This window comes from Helicoverpa armigera, chromosome 5 (assembly GCF_030705265.1).
Source record: "Helicoverpa armigera isolate CAAS_96S chromosome 5, ASM3070526v1, whole genome shotgun sequence".
Classification (NCBI taxonomy): domain Eukaryota; kingdom Metazoa; phylum Arthropoda; class Insecta; order Lepidoptera; family Noctuidae; genus Helicoverpa; species Helicoverpa armigera.
The window spans coordinates 10,040,156-10,057,495 of record NC_087124.1 but is presented as its reverse complement, the minus strand read 5'-3'; the positions used below and the strand labels follow the sequence as shown (position 1 = coordinate 10,057,495).

Below are 17,340 nucleotides of genomic sequence, written 5' to 3'. Positions count from 1 at the left end.
GCGGCCGGTGACGAACTAAACATTGGCCGAATGTGTAAACACCACACGCCAAGCTGGGCCACGATTCCTTTGATGTGTGCCCAAAAAACCGACAACTCGCCGAATGCGCACCAACCTTGACAAATGTCCGCCAACCTGCACCAATACCCTGTGTAAACATTGGTGATGGCGTATATTGGCCGCACTTGGGCCAACGTGTACTGGGGCCTTTAGGAACTACTTGAGCAAGTGTTTTTGAACGCAAGATCTTTTGACAGGATTTTAGAATCAGCTGTGATTGTCAATGTCATACTTTTGTGTATAACCTAACCTCAAACGTATGGGAAATAACTCGCACATACTGTATTGATATTATTATGAGTGAATAGACTATAGTTGAATGTAAAAGTATTAATTCGCAAGTCAGTAGATTAACTTCAAGCAAAATGAATTGCTTACGATTGCTACGACTAGCCGAACGGCAACAATTTAAAGTGTTTCAGACAACTTCTGTGAGATGTGTCTCAAATCATCCTATGCGCTTCATGGAGACTCAAAACTTGTGGAGGGAAAGGGACGGTGTCTCTAAGCGATGGCAGCTGATATATAAGGCTCCTATGGACGGAGCCATGAAATACGCTTCCACATACTTAACGTTGTCGACAGCTATAGTTGCTGCTAGTTCAATGTATTACGGAGCTTTCGTTTTTGACTTAGCCGAAATGTCCAAACCTGTAATAATTGGAGACGATGTGATAATCGCCAACTCTGCTGTAGAGTGTTGCATTTACCTCGGGACATTTATTGCATTAAATATTGCTGTAAAAACATTAATATCCAAATATGTGCTTAGGCTATACCAAGACGGTGATGAATATCTGGCGGTTTTTAGAGGGCACTTCTTCAACTCGATAAGTATTCATAAATTCCATTTGAAGGATTTTAAGAAATTAAAGCCTACATTTGTAGTTTCATGGGGTGATGCCAGGTTTGGTTTGGGTAACAAACATGGAATATTGTTGGAGAACTACTTCAAGACTCCTGAACATTTCAACTACTTGTTAAACAAGAAGAGCGCTGATAAACCTGATCTTGACTGAATTGTTTTTTCTGTAGCATAATACTATTTTTAGTTGAAGATAAATTATTATGAATTAGCTAATAATAAATGATTTTATAACACTTGTTTGTTTCGTTTTCCTGTAAATATAGAGTAAGGGTTTTAGAATGAAATTCAAGATGATTGTAATACATATAAGTTTAATATATCTGCTAAGTAACTAATCTACATTGTTATTAAGTTAAAATCCTCCAGTAAATGCATTATTCCATCTGTATCTTGAATCCTTCTTTAATGTTTCGGAGTTCATTTTCTTTTCACTGTTTTCAAATTGTTCTAATGCTTCAATTTGTTCGGCCTTTGGTTCCAACTTCTTAGTGACCAAACATTGGCCATTTTCCTTTACAACTGTGTAGTTGATATCATCCTTAGTAGGCTCTCCATATGGGAATACTATTGGTGTTATTTTCACTAAATGCTTAACTTTCCAAAGCTTTGAATTCACTTCAGGTATGTTCTTCACTATAGCTACTCTGTTTTCACACTGAAATTGAAAATTGGAATTATTTTCATAGCTAATATCACAGCTTTTGTTTAAAGAAATTATGGTAGTAACTGAAGAATGATTAACTTATTTTATTCTTTATCCTTACTAATATTATAAATGGGAAAGTGAGTTTGTTTGTTTGTTTGTTCCGCTTTCACGCCGTAACTACTGAACCGATTGCTTTGAAATTTTGCATACGTAAAGTTAGAAGTCCGCATTAAATAATAGGGTACTTTTTATCCCGAAAAAAATAGATATTCCCGAGGGAAAACAAAAATATTGTTTGCTTGATGGATGGATTGTAGATGGCGCTGTGTGTCCAATATAACCGAATTTCACGCGGGCGAAGCCGCGGGCGGAAAGCTAGTAATTAATAAATGAATGCCTCACTGCAAGTTTGTAATTTATTTAGATGGTGAGTAGTGTTACTTACTCCTTCCAAAATGTGCATCTCTTTGAGTATATCTTTAAGCCAGTATGGCTGGTGTCTGGACGATTTTACACGTTCGACTCTAAATAACTTTGATGGTGTGTGTTCAGGATCCTTGTGGTCTGGATCTCTGGAAATGAGTTTAATTGAATTGATTGATATAAAAAATGATTTATGAAATAGTGCTAGCATAACATAAATTTATTACCTTGGGTAGTACACTATGCCACCTGGATATCGAATTCCACCTGGCGCTTTGTATCCTTTCGGTCTCGTTACCGAAATCAAAGGGTTGAACACTTTTAGCAGTTGCCTATTCATTTTTTAATAAATTAAATCCAAATATGATTTAACCTCAAAATAGGCGCAGTCTGACAGTTAAAATGAAAACAAGTTTGACGTTGACGTTTGTAATTTTGTTGCCAAGCTAGCTACAGCCTGCTATGAACAGCTAGGTCTTTTTTGTACGTGGTATTTTTACTAAAGAAAACAAGAACTGTTTGTTAACATATAACAAGAAATTGTCTTGTTTCTGTTTACGTTTGACATAAATACTATTGAAATATTTTCAAAAACATGTCAAAAACCGGATTTCTTTAATTTTTAACTTATGCCTACTCCATTAAGTTGGTAATGTTGGTATTCATTAATCTGAGAGTAGAGTTTACAAAAAAAAAAAAAAATTTAATGTCAAAGAACTCCTGACTGACAGAAAGTGACGAGTATTTTCAAAACTTTGTTGTGCACTTTATTTTAGTATATTTGTGATTTGTTTGTATTCATTTTAAAGATATATTATAATATTCTTGTCTTCATAATGTTAAGCGATCACGTCTGATGTATTTTTAAAGACCATATCGTAGTTTGTCTTGGGTTGATCGACATAATTCATAGCCACGGACATAAATGAAGAAAGTTCGGTTCGAGAGTCCTGTGAAAGTTTTAAAACCTATCAATATGAACGACCGTGAATGCCATTCACCTCGTCCTATGATAGACAGACAGTTGCCTTATAATCGTCATGCAAACTTGCCTAACTTCTACAGTCAACCGAAAGTTTTGCCGTATAGTGACGACCCTGTGCAATTGTTCGAGAGCAGCAACAGTTCTCCGTATCCAATGATGAACAAAACACCACTGCCGGGTTATCAGAAGGGTCCAGACTGGTCACCGTCTAATGACTTAGAATTAAGTATGCTTGATGCGTCCTACCATGAGCCACGAATGCCTACATTTTGTAGGTCTATCCTCAAGCCTGCAGACATTAATAGCAATCAAAACAGTGTGAAAGATGTTGTTCAAAGTAATACACCACCCCAGACTTCTACTAGGGATAATTCAGTGAAACCACCAAATATTCTCATTAAAGACAATGATTTCTTTATTAAAAGGGACAATTTAGACAAATTTCATTTAGATATGAATCCAATACAGAAGCAATTAAATAAGTTAAGTCTAGACAAGGAAAATAACCCATTTGCAAAGAAGTCTGAAATGGTGCAAATGGCAGCAATTAAACACACAGAAAATATTAATCAAGCTCTCTCACAGCCTACTAGTTTTGGTAATGAGGATTGTAGATGCCATCATTGCATTAAAAAAGTTTCTACTCCAAGTTATATGACAAACACACCAGCTGTTCATAACTTAGCTCACTGTGGGCCCAAATTTCCAGTACAAAATGTTACAAGACACAGTCATTGCCCTTGCAGTTTACCACCACAGCCTAACAGATGTTCATGTTGTAACAACACTCCTGCCCCTAGACAATACCAACACAACTTGTGTGGCATAGACCAAGCAAGCAGCCCAAAAATGAATGCAGTTGATAAAAAGACATGGGCCATTGAAAAATATGAGCAAGGCCAGAATTCAGATTCTATGCAGGTTGAAAAACAAACCAATATCTCCAAGGAGAAAAGGGAACCAACTGTATCTGATCTCTTCAAGATTATTAAGCTTCAGAATGAGCAATTACAACTGCTGCAAGAGAAAGTAGATAAGTTCATCTCATCTAGTCAGCAAACACAAGTACCTGCTCAAAGCCATTTAACAAATCATGTGGCTATTGAAACAGTTGGTAAGGAACAGCACAAAATATCAATAGGAGTCATGACCAGCTTTGAAATGGTTAGAACTTCCACAGTTATTAATAAAGAGGTTGTGAAAACAAATGAAAATGCTCAAATACAATGCAATAGGTCCCAAATTAGCATAAAAGAGGTTGTATCCAAAGGCCAAACTGCTAATCCAAACTTCTTGGATGGTATTGCACCTGTGGGTGAAACTATGCGAGCAGAGTTTGAAGCTGAAGGAAATGCTTTGGTAAATGCTGCACAGAATGGTGGTGTACTCCAACCAGCTGGTATGAATGAAGAGAAAACATTAAATGAAATGAGCCTTTATGATGTACAAATAGATAATGCTACTACACCACTCATGTCACCTGAACAGAGTTTATATTTGGATATAAGAGACTATAGCGAGTAAGTTTGCCTGTGTGACAATATAAAACAATGTTTGATAATATTATAGCACTATAAATAATACCTAATTTTTCTATCATTTTCAGTTCAGACACAGGCAGTGATGACCAATCCAATGTTGGGTGGACTTATTATAATAAAGTTATGGTAATATCAATACTTATTTTATTCACTACTTGAAATTATTTAAACCTATTCATCTAACTGTTTGAATGAATTTTCCAGACTCATGTGAATGGAATGTTGCAAGACTCGGACATGCCCTCATCAGCCAGTGCCCTGTACAGGAACACTCGACAACAGATGCAGACTGTTCAAATGCAAATTGACAAGACCAATGTTAGTGTTACTAAAAGGTAAATAAAATCCATTAATTTATTTTGCTTCACTTTATTTTTAACTTCGATGGATATTATAGAAATATATTTTGTGGTTATTTCAGGGTGAAGTTTGGTGACGATCCTCTCGGTCTGCATCAACCGCATATCTACGCGTCCACTGACACCAGTTTGAAGATGAACCAACTGGCAGCCAAGTACCTGAAGAACGGGCCTCCAGTGGCGGCGCCACAGCGGCCAGCGGTGGCCTCGAGGCCTCCTATGCCGATTGACATGTCCTTTGCTACTAAGAACTATATGGAAAGGCATAAATTGTTGCAAGGTTTGTACCTTAATAATATAGCCAGTTCGATTCTGAATATAAACTTGATTCTACAAAACTTTTGAAGACCAATTCTATGGCATTATTCCTACCATGCACTTCGCATTAATTCGGCATTACACCTTTAAATAATTCGAATCGTTTTTAACCTGTCAGTTATTATAGCTCTTTTTCACGTTATGTGTAATTGAAGGAATTCGGATAACTTTAAAAGTACTGTAAAAAATGATAAACTATTTTTATTTTCAGGTGTACAACCGCCACCAAAGTCGACGTCGCCAAGTGAGATGCCCAGGTTTTTAGACATAACTGCTTTGAAACAGCAGCCCAAGTTTCTATGAACTTACAATTAATTATTGTAGTTAGGAATTTTATTTTATTAATTAATATTTTAAGGAGCTAACTTTTACCATAATTTTAATATATTGTGTTTATTAGTTTGGACTAGATTTATGGATGACTCACTTAGCTATAATGTTAGGGGTATTTCAGGTATTTGTAGTGTGTAATAAATATTTAAGACAGGTTCTGAACAGACATTTATTTTAAACCTCAGAGAAAATAACAGAGTAAAACCCTACATTATATAAGTAGGTATATTTGTTACTGGAACAGTTGTTTGTTAAATATATTACACTTATATTTGTTCAGTATCTCGGGTTTATTATGAATTATTATTATAATTAATTTACATTAATTTTGTCTACGTATATGATATAAACAATAAATTTAATTTCATACAATGTGCTATTTTAATTTTGTTTCACACAATATCACATTTTGTTGAAACAAGTGATTTAGGATTTTTCCGCATGCACATTAGTTGAAAATACGTCGTTTTACTAATACTGACACTAAAATTATGTGCATTTTAAAAGTATACATTTAACACGCACGCATTTTCATAACTAAATATCCAAATATATATTTTTCATTAATGTACATGCGACTTTTATACACTCATTCAAAATATATAAAGTTATTTAATAAACTTGTGAACTACTATAACATCATTATAACTTTTCTTTCAGAGGTATTCAAATATCTCTCACAGGCAATTGTACTTCCATAACTTTGGATATCGCAATAAAAATATTTATATAATACATCGAATCTGCTTATAATATTATAATTATATTTTCTATGGTCTTCGTAACTTTGACTATGTCGAAGAGGGAACTATAAACGGCGCAATCATAAACTGAGAAATATAAAAATTACATTCATATTTAATTTGTTATTTACACTAATCTTTCAACATACATTGGGACACATACATTATTATTATAACTATATTAAAGAAATAATTAAAACAATGATCTATTTTGGATATTTCTACGTAAGTTACTATTGAAAGCTTACAAATATTTCATTTTCAATTGGACAAAACTTTATGACTACACATTGTACGCATATAACTTTAAATCTCACGTGGTATCAGCATTCATAATAATTCTTATGATTTAAACTTATCTCTATCAGTTTGGTTCTTTTCTTTGGTAAGTAATATACATTTTCGCACGACATTGAAACATTCAACACACTACAAGATTGTCTGTAATACAAGTAAATAGGTAACTTTAATTAATACATTTGAAATGTTAACGCTACTGTTACTCTATGTACATTGAAGATAATTTGTATTAACACTTAAATAAGGTTTCAATTCTCTTGCATCGCAAAATATTACAGTTTTATACTATTAAGTCTAGAAAGATAACCAAATAATTGGATGGCACTTCTTTTCTGGTGTCAAATAGACTTTCGAGAGATATAATATAATCATTTCTTCATAAATCGTTTAATCCTAAGAGAACTATTTTACATCACTTTTTTGTCTTACATGTTGAAGTCAAGTGACTAGAATATTATACATGAGATTCAGTATTTAATTAAGTAAGTATATATTATTTGAATTACATCAATATCTGTAGTTACACTGTACATTGTATATTTTTTGTAAAAATTCTTGCTAGGTCATAAAATTTCTTATCCAATAGTATTTAACATTGAACGATCATCTACATCGTAACTGTTAATTTTAATATAATTTTGTTTTACAGTATGTTTCCCTTATATTGAGCATATATTTTGTGCAGAGCAATTAATTAGTATATATGTAGGTTTATTTAGACGATTCTTAATTTTCTTATTTCAATAGCAGGGAAGAGAATATAACTATTGTAATAGCATTCTTTCTGATATATATCTCAAATATTGCAACAATGATAGAATATTACAATTGTCAACGTAAAATAGCTTCATACTAATTTTCTCATACACTCTACTAGTAGGAAATATAGTTCTGTTCACTACACATCACCCATATTTGTTATATCACATCTTTGCCATTCAAAAGTATCCCTCTAGTATCTACTCGTTCTATGACTACAGGTAACGTGTCTACTTGAATTAAAATAGCTATTTTTAATTTTATCTAGACATTTAAAGTTGTCTGTACACGACATAACTTGAGATGGAGCTCTACAGTGTTTCTAAGACTATATTTGCGATTCAGAAAGTTCCGTCGTGTGCAGACAACTTTCCAACTCTCAATACCTTTAGGTACCTACGGTTGTATATCTACCTACTCATAATTTATAATTGTGCACCTGGTTCCGTATTCGATAACAAGCTACGAAGATTGGTTGTGTATTTTGTCACTTATAAAGTTTCGTCGTCACCTCCTCCTCTTGATTTGCTGTCTAGTCTCAGTTCTGCTAGTCTCTGGCGAATGCTGTTTGGCCTGGAAATTAAATTGCAGGTTATAGATGTTCTAATCACGTATATTTTTTTGAGTTATTTATAGCTAATTTGATATGCGTCACCTGTCTGAGAAATATGATGTGACCACTTGGTCGGCGGAGACGGACTGTCGCTGGTATGCTCCCGCGCTCAGATTGCTCTGAGGAATCTTGTAGATTCGTACACAGCGTCCGCTGTTTTCTGGTAGAACTGGAAATTGTAAATACATATTTAAAGCTCTATTTAATGTTCGTTCGTTTCCATGAGTCATTCATCATCATTTCACCTTCAGAATAAATTCTAGAGATCGGTTTGTTTTTATATTATTCGGAGGTTTCTAACTGTCCCAATTCCAATCTTTTTCTGATCTTAACAATTCCCAACAGATAAAATTGGAGCTTCACAAATAGTCAATATTCTGTAGATACCTTGTGGAGAAGTTGGTGGTGATATGGGAGCCATCCTCGTCAGCGGTGGTCTGATGTTCTCCTGTTCCGAAGATATGGAGCTACTTCTGCTGGATGCCGAGTTATTCTCCGAAGGGGCGGCGCGGTTGATATTGTAGGGGTCTCCTCTGTTAGTCAAATCAAATCAAAGCGTTTATGACACACATAGGACACAACAAGTTAATAATAAACAAAAACACTGAACATTTTGTTCGTCGACTGTATAGTCCAAGAGTTTTATTGTTATAGCTGTTATTCTGTTGGTGTCAATTTTAGACCTCCAAAAGTTGGACGTTGAACAATTTGGACCCCTTAGTAACTTATGTCCCATTTTAAACGAACTCAATTGACGAGTATTCACGTCTTGGTACTTAGGTACTGACCTGTCATGATTGTCATCTTCATCAAGGGAATAAGGTCCACATTGTTTGCTCATCTGTCGAACGAGCTCGTCGTGTAGACTGAGGCACGGATCTATCTCCCGACTCAAAGGCACGTATTCCGGTGCGCATGCCACGTAGAATATATCCTGAAACTTCAGTTGTGTCACTAAAGTAGGCTTTCTACTCTTTATCTAATGGTAATCCAACCCATTATGCTCCCATTTTAAAAGGTTATTTAGAAAAATATGTTAAGTTTATACGAATCTCGTCTAAATGGAGATCTAATCCCATCCTACGCAAACATAGTTATAACAAATGAAGCGAGTTTTTATAAAGCCTGTGATTTTTTGGTCCTAATACATTTCGTGCCAGACCTTCAGTTGGTTTAGGACGTCGATATGTGGATACTAATGACGCTCCAAACGTTCGCAAAAACTGATATAAACTTTGAATTGGAAGATCAAATTAAACAATGTTACATTGAACCATTTCAGAGTACTTACTCTTCGCCCGCAAAGCAATTTCAGTCCAGGTATGCAGGCTGCGTGTACTAGGGATCCATTAGCAACTAGTCGTATCTCTAATAAATCTTCGGCAAATGCCATAATGTAGGGGAAAGCACATACTGAAACAATATATTGACATTTACTTACAGAAACAAGTTTTGGGGTACAAATCGAGTTTAGCAGAGTATTTATTTGTTGTTCTTACCTACTGCTGCAGGCACAGTTGTCCAATGAAAATCGTATTCAGTATCACTTTCTAGTCCTTTGCTCGTTAGTCTTTCAAAATGACACGTATCTGGAAGCAGTATTAATTCATTAAATGCTCCAAGTTTCTTAAATACAGATTATGGATTTATGAGAATGATGCTTACGATTATAACATAAAACAATTTGTCCGTCTCTCTCGTCTCCTATACGTAAAGCGTTGACGAGAGTTCCACGACGCGGTCCGCTATCTTCAGAGTTTTCAGCTCTTTTCACCGCCTGTAAATTATCAAATTAGTAGCATTTATTGTTACTGGAGTCTTTTGCTATATAGTTTTTAGAGAGTTCTGTATATACCTGGCCAGTTCCAGATTCTAAAACTTCCCAGTGATGTTTGTATCCAACCACCATTATGCCTACTTCTCCGTCCATAAGTTTGATCAGTATGGGAGATTCGCTAAGTTGAATATCCTGTAATGAGGAAACATTTTGTAATGTTTAGTATTCGGATCATTGAAACCTTTCTTTTTGTAGAATCTTGGTCAAACTTACTTTGATATGTGTGTACTCGAATCCCATCTCGTTGTCAGTCTTTGATTCTTCAATCATAATCATTACTCTTCTACCAATTGCTACCGCTAATGTGGTTTTACCTCCTTCACCTGACAACACAATTTCAATAGCAAGTTTTGAGGATCTTTTAAATCTTTCATGTCAATCTTCGGCATAGGTGGTGAACTAGTACTTACCAGTTTCAAGCAGATCAAAATAATGCGCAGTCTTAGTCCGTGGCAGCCTCGCGTGCTTGCAGTCCTGCAGCGGCCTCATGGCCCAGGCGCCTGCGCAGAGCTCCTGCACGGGCAGCGCGTACAGCCCCGCGCCCCCCGCGCCGCCCGTGGTAGACCCGCCCCCCGCGACCACCCGCGCGCCCACGCGGAATAAACCAGCTCGCTCACTCACTCTAGCAGCTCGTACGCATCCCTCCCATCTTAATACTACGCGAGTTGTTCCACTTTCTGTAAGTTTAAATAATATTGGAGTCTTTATAAGTGGTTGCCCAGACTTCTTGAAACTGCATTTGTGGTAAGACCTAGAGGCATCTGAGGGTTGATCTCTTTTTCAGGTCTATACATCTTAAAACAGTTCGTTTGGTAATACACTACGGCATATGGACCCGGTTGTTGTAACTCAGTCAGTTGTAAAAAGTACCTACCTTCTAAAATGTACGTGTTGGAAGTAGTAGATAGCAATAGCCGTCCTTCAGCCAGTTGTTCCGCGCAAACCGGCGTCGCCGGCAGCGGTGCAGCGCGCCACACCTTACCTTCCCAAGGGGCTCGCCGGGAACCGCCACATCCTGAATACAGTTTATTTCGTTATAATAACAAAACTGTTTAGTGAAGTGGCACTGTATTCTTTGTGGGCCAAAATGTTACTAGAACTCTGGAAAGGTTTTTCAGCTCAGTACATGATGACTTAATTGTAACATTTATTCCTCACCGACGAGAATAAGTTCAATCACTTCTAAGATTTGCCACATAACACAACTTTTCAAATCAGATATCAGACTAGCTACCTGATGACACTAAACTAGTGGGTGCGTCGCCACGCAACACGGCGTCAAGTTTGAGCGCCTGACCCACGTGCAAGAAGTGTTCAGTCCTAGCTGCACCAGCACCGCCTGCACCCGCCCCACCAGACCACACGTCCGAGAGAGCTCGTCGAGAAAGCATGGGCTGAAAATATCACTAAATTACTTAGAAGAACAGTCTGCCAAAGCTGAATGCTCTAATGGTTAGAGGATGGAAAAGGATGTCAAAGAAGGTAAGGAATGTTTGCTTTTTGCTAGTTTAGTACAAGAAAGAGGTTCTTCGGATTTTTGTCATGATGTCGAAGGCTCGTCGCTTATTTTTGGGGTTAGGGTCTCTTTTTCAATATGGAAGCATTCAACAGTATCTATGCCCCAGGCTAGTCGATCTTGGATCACAGGCGTGATGATAATGATATGAATATGATCTGGAAGTGAAAGAAAAACATTTTTTAGTTTCAAACGGAAGTAGGTAAGCATATCTAATTACTGGCGTAATGCTGATGTTAGTGAGGTAGTAAAATGAGCGTATAAGAAAATATAGAGTACAGAAACTGCATACAACGAAGTTATTTAAACTTATAAACCAAGTACAGCATAAAGTTTCTCTATGTAGAAGCTTAAGTTCTTAAGCATACTACAAGCTTTGTTGCTTTGTTTATTTCCTAACTAGAAGCCGCGCAAAATGTTCTAACAAATACTTGCAAGTGGGTAACGCATGTTTTCGAGTTATAAGCGCGTAGCATGAAACACTTAGGCATTGCATTGACATTAAATGTACCTAATATGACACGGTCCCTGTAGATATAGGCCATGATTGCACGGCCACAGAAGAGAACATGATTCGTAATTTAAATTAACTGTGTCCTAATTAAGAAGATGAGTAAGTATAATGTTTTTAATTGAGGGAGTGTAAAAAGTTTTAAGTCCGTGTCAAAGCGAAACTTACCACCTTGTGGTCGGAGCAGTGTTCCGCGTAGATGTCCCTTATTAGCGTGTCGAGGGTTCGTTGTCGTTTTAATGCAAATGTCGGCGTTTGGAAGGCTGCTTTCTCTCCATTCATTAATTTTACCTGAGAATTTTGAATTGTTATCAAAAATATAGTTCTTTGAGTACCGAAAATTTTATTTCTATTTTATTTCTGATAAAAAACATTATCCATAACCTATTGATGTTATAAATATGTACGTGTCAATAACTTTCAGAACTGTATCTCCTATAACATGATCACGTGAACTTACCAGTAAAAACTCCCTAAATAATTGTGGATCATTAAATATCGGCGGACAAGGTAAGGAAGGGCCAAATGGTGGCACTGTATCGTCACTGTACACGCTTAGCTTGTACCCTTCCTCTACTTCTGAAACTACTGCGAATATATCTGTTTTGTCTATAAGGAAAGTATCTTATATGTTAAACAGTTGTTCGAGCTCACAGTGAGGTATCACGTGGAAACCCACTATGTATTCACGAACAGAATTATAGGGTTATGTTTCAAACATCTTCTGTGTCACAACAGAAACAATTTATTCAAAAATTCAAAAGCAAATATCCGAGGAACTGAAAATACCAAAACCGAGCTCCAGTAGAGAGCAATAAAAACATATATGGAGCATACTGAAAAATATTGATAAAAGGATACGTGTGAAATGGCTTTTGACGCACTGCGGATTAAAGGTATTGTGCACCGAGTCGTCTGTGAAAACTATGTTGACGATGTCATTGCCGATGTGGCGCTTCCTCTCCAGCTGCAATAAATACGTACAAAGTTGCAAGTTTGTTGCTTAACTGAATAGGATCCATAGTTAGAGGGAACCTGTTAGGCTACCGATACAAAACGGTTCGGCTCCAGTTTCCTAATTACTTTGAGCCGGAGTTCCGTTTGAAATTCAGGTAGAACCTTACTGCAGAATAAACTTTGGGCTTTGGAGGTACTACTGTTCGTTTGGATTGGATCTCTTTGTGTGGTGCTTGTGCATCGGTTTTGGTGAAAATTAGGACTTCGTCATCAACGTAAGTCAGTGATACAGCAGGAAAACTAGATTGCTGTTGCATTTGAGATGGGTAGCTATCTGTATGTTTATAAGTTATAAACTATTTATCGGGTACATAAACCTCCTTTGAGAGTGGTGCTTCGAGGGTGCTCCCTGGGTCAAAATTATTTCCTACTTTTTGTTTGATTGTTACTTCGAACAAACCAACGATTATACTTAATCATTTTAGAGGTAGTAAGAAAATTCTTATGCCGCAGTGCGACTGACCTTAGTTTTGTCACCTTTGGCCGCGTCTTAGAGCCCTCAATTCCAAATACTTAGCCAAGACTTAACCGAATTTAAAATTGAAATTGGGTTATCTGCTTATAATAAGAATTAACTTTCTTAACATTATCCATTATAAAGTTGTAAATCTTTAAACACGATTTGCGGTAACTTGGAGAAAATATGTCAAAAAAATTATCGGCAAGGCGCTACATAGATTCGAAGTTTAATGGCGTAACTTAAGCCTGTTGATCAAAACAAGTTTAGCTGTGGTTTTTGACGTTTATTAGGTGACGCAGATTAAAGAAGAATTCTTAATGTTTTGCATTATCATAAGTAGGTCGGTAATGCGACATGACAGTAACATTTTTGAACATCCAAAACTTTGGCTTAATAGCTACTCGATCATTAAAATATTGTAATAATAGCAGACTTTGTTCTAAAAGCAATTAAGATAATAACTTCTCGTCATAATTTTATGTTCCTTACCTGTTGCTTATTATCTTTGGAAAACGGTAGCATTGTAGAGACGTGAAACATAATTTCGTGTCCCTGATGCATCGTGTAAATTGAATGGCTGCCAGTCATGTCACCTGTTACAAAGAACACAATTTTACGATGCTCTAAATAAAACATGCAGAGTTTCAAAGTTTTTTGCAAAAGATGATGAAGATGATGATGAAGAAGATGAAGAGACGTAAACTAGAAACTTTTTATGTTAAAGGTACAGCTTATGAGGTTTGGATATAAACAGAAGTGTGTTTCGTATCTAAGAAGGAACCAACGCAATTCGTGAAACATATGTAGCCCCGGGCTTACAGAAAGAAACGTAACCTTCAGTTTGTTTATTGCGTAATAACTTGTACTAAATTGAAATATCACAGTTACCTTTGACGTCCAGCCCCCCTCGGAAACGGTTCCAACCCCGTAATCGAATTTTATCTCCCAAAAGTGAAATAAATCTGTCCCATTTCTCGTCGCCTTTCTCTGAAAGATTTCAACATTTAAATGTCCTTCGTTAGAAAGATATTTTGCTTTTAATATTCTGAAAGATATTTACCATTGGAAAGCATTTCGTCGTCAGTCTTTTGGCCGGGTTTCATTAGCATTACTCCTATCTTAAAATTTACAGAGCCTTCCTGCTCTTCCAGTAGCAGAACATCTTTTTGTAATTCGGCACATGTTATCTGAATTATAAAGCGAATAGATTACTCATCAGAAGCACAGGAAACTTTCAATTCATCAACTCTTAATTAGGATCGAAACCTACTTCTCTTGGAACCTTGTCAACTCTTTCCATCGACGGGAATTGTCCTAAAATCTGTTTTACTGTGGGTCTTGTCGGCGCCTGACCACCACCACTATTCCAAGCGCTCGGTGGAAGATATATTTTATGGGCACCCTGAAAAAGCATAATTTTGAAAATAAAGGTACTTTGTGTAAGTAAGAAGTGTGATTCAGTTTCCAGTGGGAAAATTATGCCGTTGGGAGGTTGCGACTTATCATATCGTGTATTGAGAAATTACTTTACTCTGTACCTTTCCCTCACCCTCACTGAAATCTGGATCACTATGACGTCTCGTAATAAACCGTCTGAGCTATAAACGCTCCTATGAATGGTTTCTTCCCAGTCAACAAATTTTATTGCCGGCCATTGAAACTAATACTAAAACGCCAGTCAAGGAGTAGGCAATAAAATCAGTTTTACTAATTCGTCAGTTCATAAAATGGTATAGCGATCAATAAAGTTCAATCAAGATTTTTATGTGCCAATAAATTAATTAGGTGTACATTTACGTAAACCAATTCAAACTATTTCTTTAATTTTGTATGTGAGGTAAAGGGCGCTTCAAATTCCCGCTGACGTGCAAAATAGAACTGATTGAAATCTTGACGGGTGTTATAAACGTAAAGGCCCTTATTCCTGACGTCATGTTCAAGGAAACCGACTGTCAGCGAGAATGGAACTTAATGACTTACTAGGTGGTAGCTATGTTGATAAATAGGTACATCTGGTATTGGGAAAGCTAGAAATAACATCTCACCATTTTATTGAAGAGTATAGCTCGTAAAAGGCCCGCGCCTCCTTCCTGCACCACACTTAGCAGGTATGGCTCCCTGGATCCATCCACTCCGATGTAGTTTTGATGCACTGTAAACATTTTATGATGTAAGATGTTATAGCTTGAGACACAACTGGAATGCAGCGCTGACTACAGTCGTGTAAGTTTAACGATATGGACTTACACAGATTAGATATTGAAGGAAGTAGGTTATTCGTATTAGATTTTTCAGTTTACTATTTTAGCTAAAATCGTACATGTCTTATTTTAATTTCAAATTGGTTACACTGTTTATAACTTTCTTATTTATACATACTAAGGTAAAATTGCGAAATTAACCACTTTGGATCGCATTCCGGGAATCGACACCTGCCGAACAGCCAACTACCAAAATTCTATCAACAGAGCAAACTTTACCTAGGACCTGCGTAAACAATTTGGGAAAGTGCCACTAAGCTTAATACTACAACTGTATTACAGTTGAAGTTGGAAGTTGAATAAATGCTGGTTGGGCTTTGTGTACTTATTAATATTATGAATTCTGCATAAAAGAGAAAAACATTAGACACAGAGACGGCTATTTTTTCCGAATGTGTAGTGCTTAGATATCCCAATGATTGGAATCTCTTGAAATGCCTTTATATACCACTAATTCTGTTTTATTTTATACCACATTTTGATAATTTGTATTCATAAAATCACTATGTTTATCGAATAAATTCTAACATCGGCGCTACAGAGCGATTTTCACGTTTCAATTTTCAAATTCCAGGAATGTCATGGACGTTATAAATAAAATGGAAAATGTTTTAAAAGCTTTTATACCTATATTTTTATTTGGTATTTCATATTCAGAATGTAAAGTAGGTTCGTGAGCGTTTAGTAAGGTATAAATCTAGAATAATGAGGGTCAAAGGGAGTTCAAAATAGACTAGGTTACTATTAAATTTAGTTCTATAAATGGCCTATTATTTTGCGAACACATAACGTAACGCTTGTGAAGAACAATAAAAGTTCATTCACATCTATCTTAAATATGAAACCTCTATTTGATAAAGGAATTCAATAACTTGGAAGCCTTTATGCTAGCTTAGAGCTTGAGATCCAATACGCCTTTTATTTCTATTGTGAGTACATACATATTATACGTCTTCATAACGCACTTACTCTTCATAAACATTTAACAGATCGCGGTATGTGAATATTACCTACGTCCTACGTTTCCACGGAAAGTTATAATTAAACAATCATCAATAAATAAACCGCCTTTGATTTGCAACGCCAATGTGAGATCCCCACATTGTCTTAATTATGTTTTGTGATAATTACCATTAGATATAGGTATGTACCTACATATGTGTAGGTATGTATGATGTAAGGTTTGCGTATTAATTATTGAGAAGGGATTTGCAAGTAATTGATGCAACTGCTTATGCACCTACCTATCTATTATATACAAAATAGGCATATGATTTCTGGGTGAACGTAGGGCATTTTCTTCACTATTAAAAGCTGAATTATTGTAATGTACAGTGATGTCTAGATTACGTAGTCGCCGTTCAATAGACGCTTAATTTTTCAGGTCCGATAGATATCTGCTGCTGGCACATTAGGCTCTATGATATATTTATTTTATTGTGCAAAACTTATTTCCAAGCAAGTACAAAAGTACGCTTGAAGGAATTTAATATCAGTGTTACGTGATACGTGTGATTCTCGTGTAAGCTATCAATACTGAAAGCAACGGAGTTTAAACGTCTTGGGTAAAGTAAGAAATAGTTTGTAATACAAAGAAAACCGTTTCTATTGGAGTTTGCAGGTTTAAATAAAACTTAATTTATTTTTAATCGCGTGGTTATTAGTTTCAGTCAGTTTAAGTCAATTTGGAAATCTAATATTACTGTAAACATCTGTGTACCCTGTCGAGAAAAATGCTATAAAAGAAGATTTCCATACCGTATTATCATTTGCAGTTTTTGCTAAAAAAA

The 17,340-nt window shown here is 36.1% G+C and overlaps 4 protein-coding genes across 12 annotated transcripts in view; 2 read left to right on the top strand and 2 right to left on the bottom strand.

The window, feature by feature from the left end:
• Positions 1–278: 278 nt before the first annotated feature.
• Positions 279–1,117, top strand: LOC110374467 (uncharacterized). Its single transcript, XM_021332181.3, has one exon. It carries the CDS (start codon positions 426–428, stop codon positions 1,077–1,079), a length of 654 nt encoding a protein of 217 aa, XP_021187856.3. The 5' UTR covers positions 279–425; the 3' UTR covers positions 1,080–1,117.
• Positions 1,118–1,219: 102 nt separating this feature from the next.
• LOC110374468 (large ribosomal subunit protein uL30m) lies at positions 1,220–2,419 on the bottom strand. The gene is made up of 3 exons (XM_021332182.3): positions 2,225–2,419; positions 2,020–2,146; positions 1,220–1,583 (listed from the first exon to the last, which is right to left on the bottom strand). The coding sequence occupies exons 1-3, from the start codon at positions 2,335–2,337 to the stop codon at positions 1,281–1,283; spliced, it is 543 nt and encodes a 180-aa protein (XP_021187857.1). The 5' UTR covers positions 2,338–2,419; the 3' UTR covers positions 1,220–1,280.
• A 308-nt stretch (positions 2,420–2,727) lies between these two features.
• LOC110374439 (uncharacterized) lies at positions 2,728–5,905 on the top strand. The gene is made up of 5 exons (XM_021332142.3): positions 2,728–4,502; positions 4,589–4,649; positions 4,728–4,858; positions 4,945–5,162; positions 5,412–5,905. Exons 1-5 carry the CDS (start codon positions 2,923–2,925, stop codon positions 5,501–5,503), a joined length of 2,082 nt encoding a protein of 693 aa, XP_021187817.3. The 5' UTR covers positions 2,728–2,922; the 3' UTR covers positions 5,504–5,905.
• Positions 5,906–6,054: 149 nt separating this feature from the next.
• The window catches only part of LOC110374441 (GTPase-activating Rap/Ran-GAP domain-like protein 3), a 232,592-nt gene continuing 221,306 nt past the window's right edge, over positions 6,055–17,340 (bottom strand). For 5 of the 9 annotated variants that reach the window (XM_049842489.2, XM_064034553.1, XM_064034552.1 and 2 more), the window contains 20 exons: positions 15,335–15,441; positions 14,560–14,691; positions 14,350–14,476; positions 14,178–14,276; positions 13,779–13,882; positions 12,674–12,779; positions 12,273–12,412; positions 11,981–12,103; positions 11,017–11,179; positions 10,660–10,800; positions 10,196–10,462; positions 9,999–10,108; positions 9,804–9,917; positions 9,614–9,725; positions 9,448–9,537; positions 9,240–9,361; positions 8,737–8,888; positions 8,336–8,481; positions 7,991–8,117; positions 6,055–7,908 (listed from right to left, as the gene is read on the bottom strand). In XM_049842489.2, the coding sequence (XP_049698446.2) occupies positions 7,827–7,908; positions 7,991–8,117; positions 8,336–8,481; positions 8,737–8,888; positions 9,240–9,361; positions 9,448–9,537; positions 9,614–9,725; positions 9,804–9,917; positions 9,999–10,108; positions 10,196–10,462; positions 10,660–10,800; positions 11,017–11,179; positions 11,981–12,103; positions 12,273–12,412; positions 12,674–12,779; positions 13,779–13,882; positions 14,178–14,276; positions 14,350–14,476; positions 14,560–14,691; positions 15,335–15,441 (2,564 nt within the window). In that variant the 3' untranslated portion in view covers positions 6,055–7,826. The remainder of the gene's footprint in view (positions 7,909–7,990; positions 8,118–8,335; positions 8,482–8,736; positions 8,889–9,239; positions 9,362–9,447; positions 9,538–9,613; positions 9,726–9,803; positions 9,918–9,998; positions 10,109–10,195; positions 10,463–10,659; positions 10,801–11,016; positions 11,180–11,980; positions 12,104–12,272; positions 12,413–12,673; positions 12,780–13,778; positions 13,883–14,177; positions 14,277–14,349; positions 14,477–14,559; positions 14,692–15,334; positions 15,442–17,340) is intronic. The other 4 variants (XM_049842490.2, XM_049842488.2, XM_021332145.3 and 1 more) reach the window with 4 other exon arrangements.

Excerpts from the sequence above, each read along its gene's own strand:
- LOC110374467 (XM_021332181.3), top strand. The coding sequence starts at position 426 with ATGAATTGCTTACGATTGCTACGACTAGCCGAACGGCAACAATTTAAA.
- LOC110374468 (XM_021332182.3), bottom strand. The coding sequence starts at position 2,337 with ATGAATAGGCAACTGCTAAAAGTGTTCAACCCTTTGATTTCGGTAACG. Across the intron at positions 2,147-2,224 it reads GGCATAGTGTACTACCCAAG|AGATCCAGACCACAAGGATC; the intron begins GTAATAAATTTA and ends ACTCATTTCCAG. Across the intron at positions 1,584-2,019 it reads AGATGCACATTTTGGAAGGA|TGTGAAAACAGAGTAGCTAT; the intron begins GTAAGTAACACT and ends TTTCAATTTCAG.
- LOC110374439 (XM_021332142.3), top strand. The coding sequence starts at position 2,923 with ATGAAGAAAGTTCGGTTCGAGAGTCCTGTGAAAGTTTTAAAACCTATC. Across the intron at positions 4,650-4,727 it reads CTTATTATAATAAAGTTATG|ACTCATGTGAATGGAATGTT; the intron begins GTAATATCAATA and ends TGAATTTTCCAG. Across the intron at positions 5,163-5,411 it reads AAGGCATAAATTGTTGCAAG|GTGTACAACCGCCACCAAAG; the intron begins GTTTGTACCTTA and ends TTTTATTTTCAG.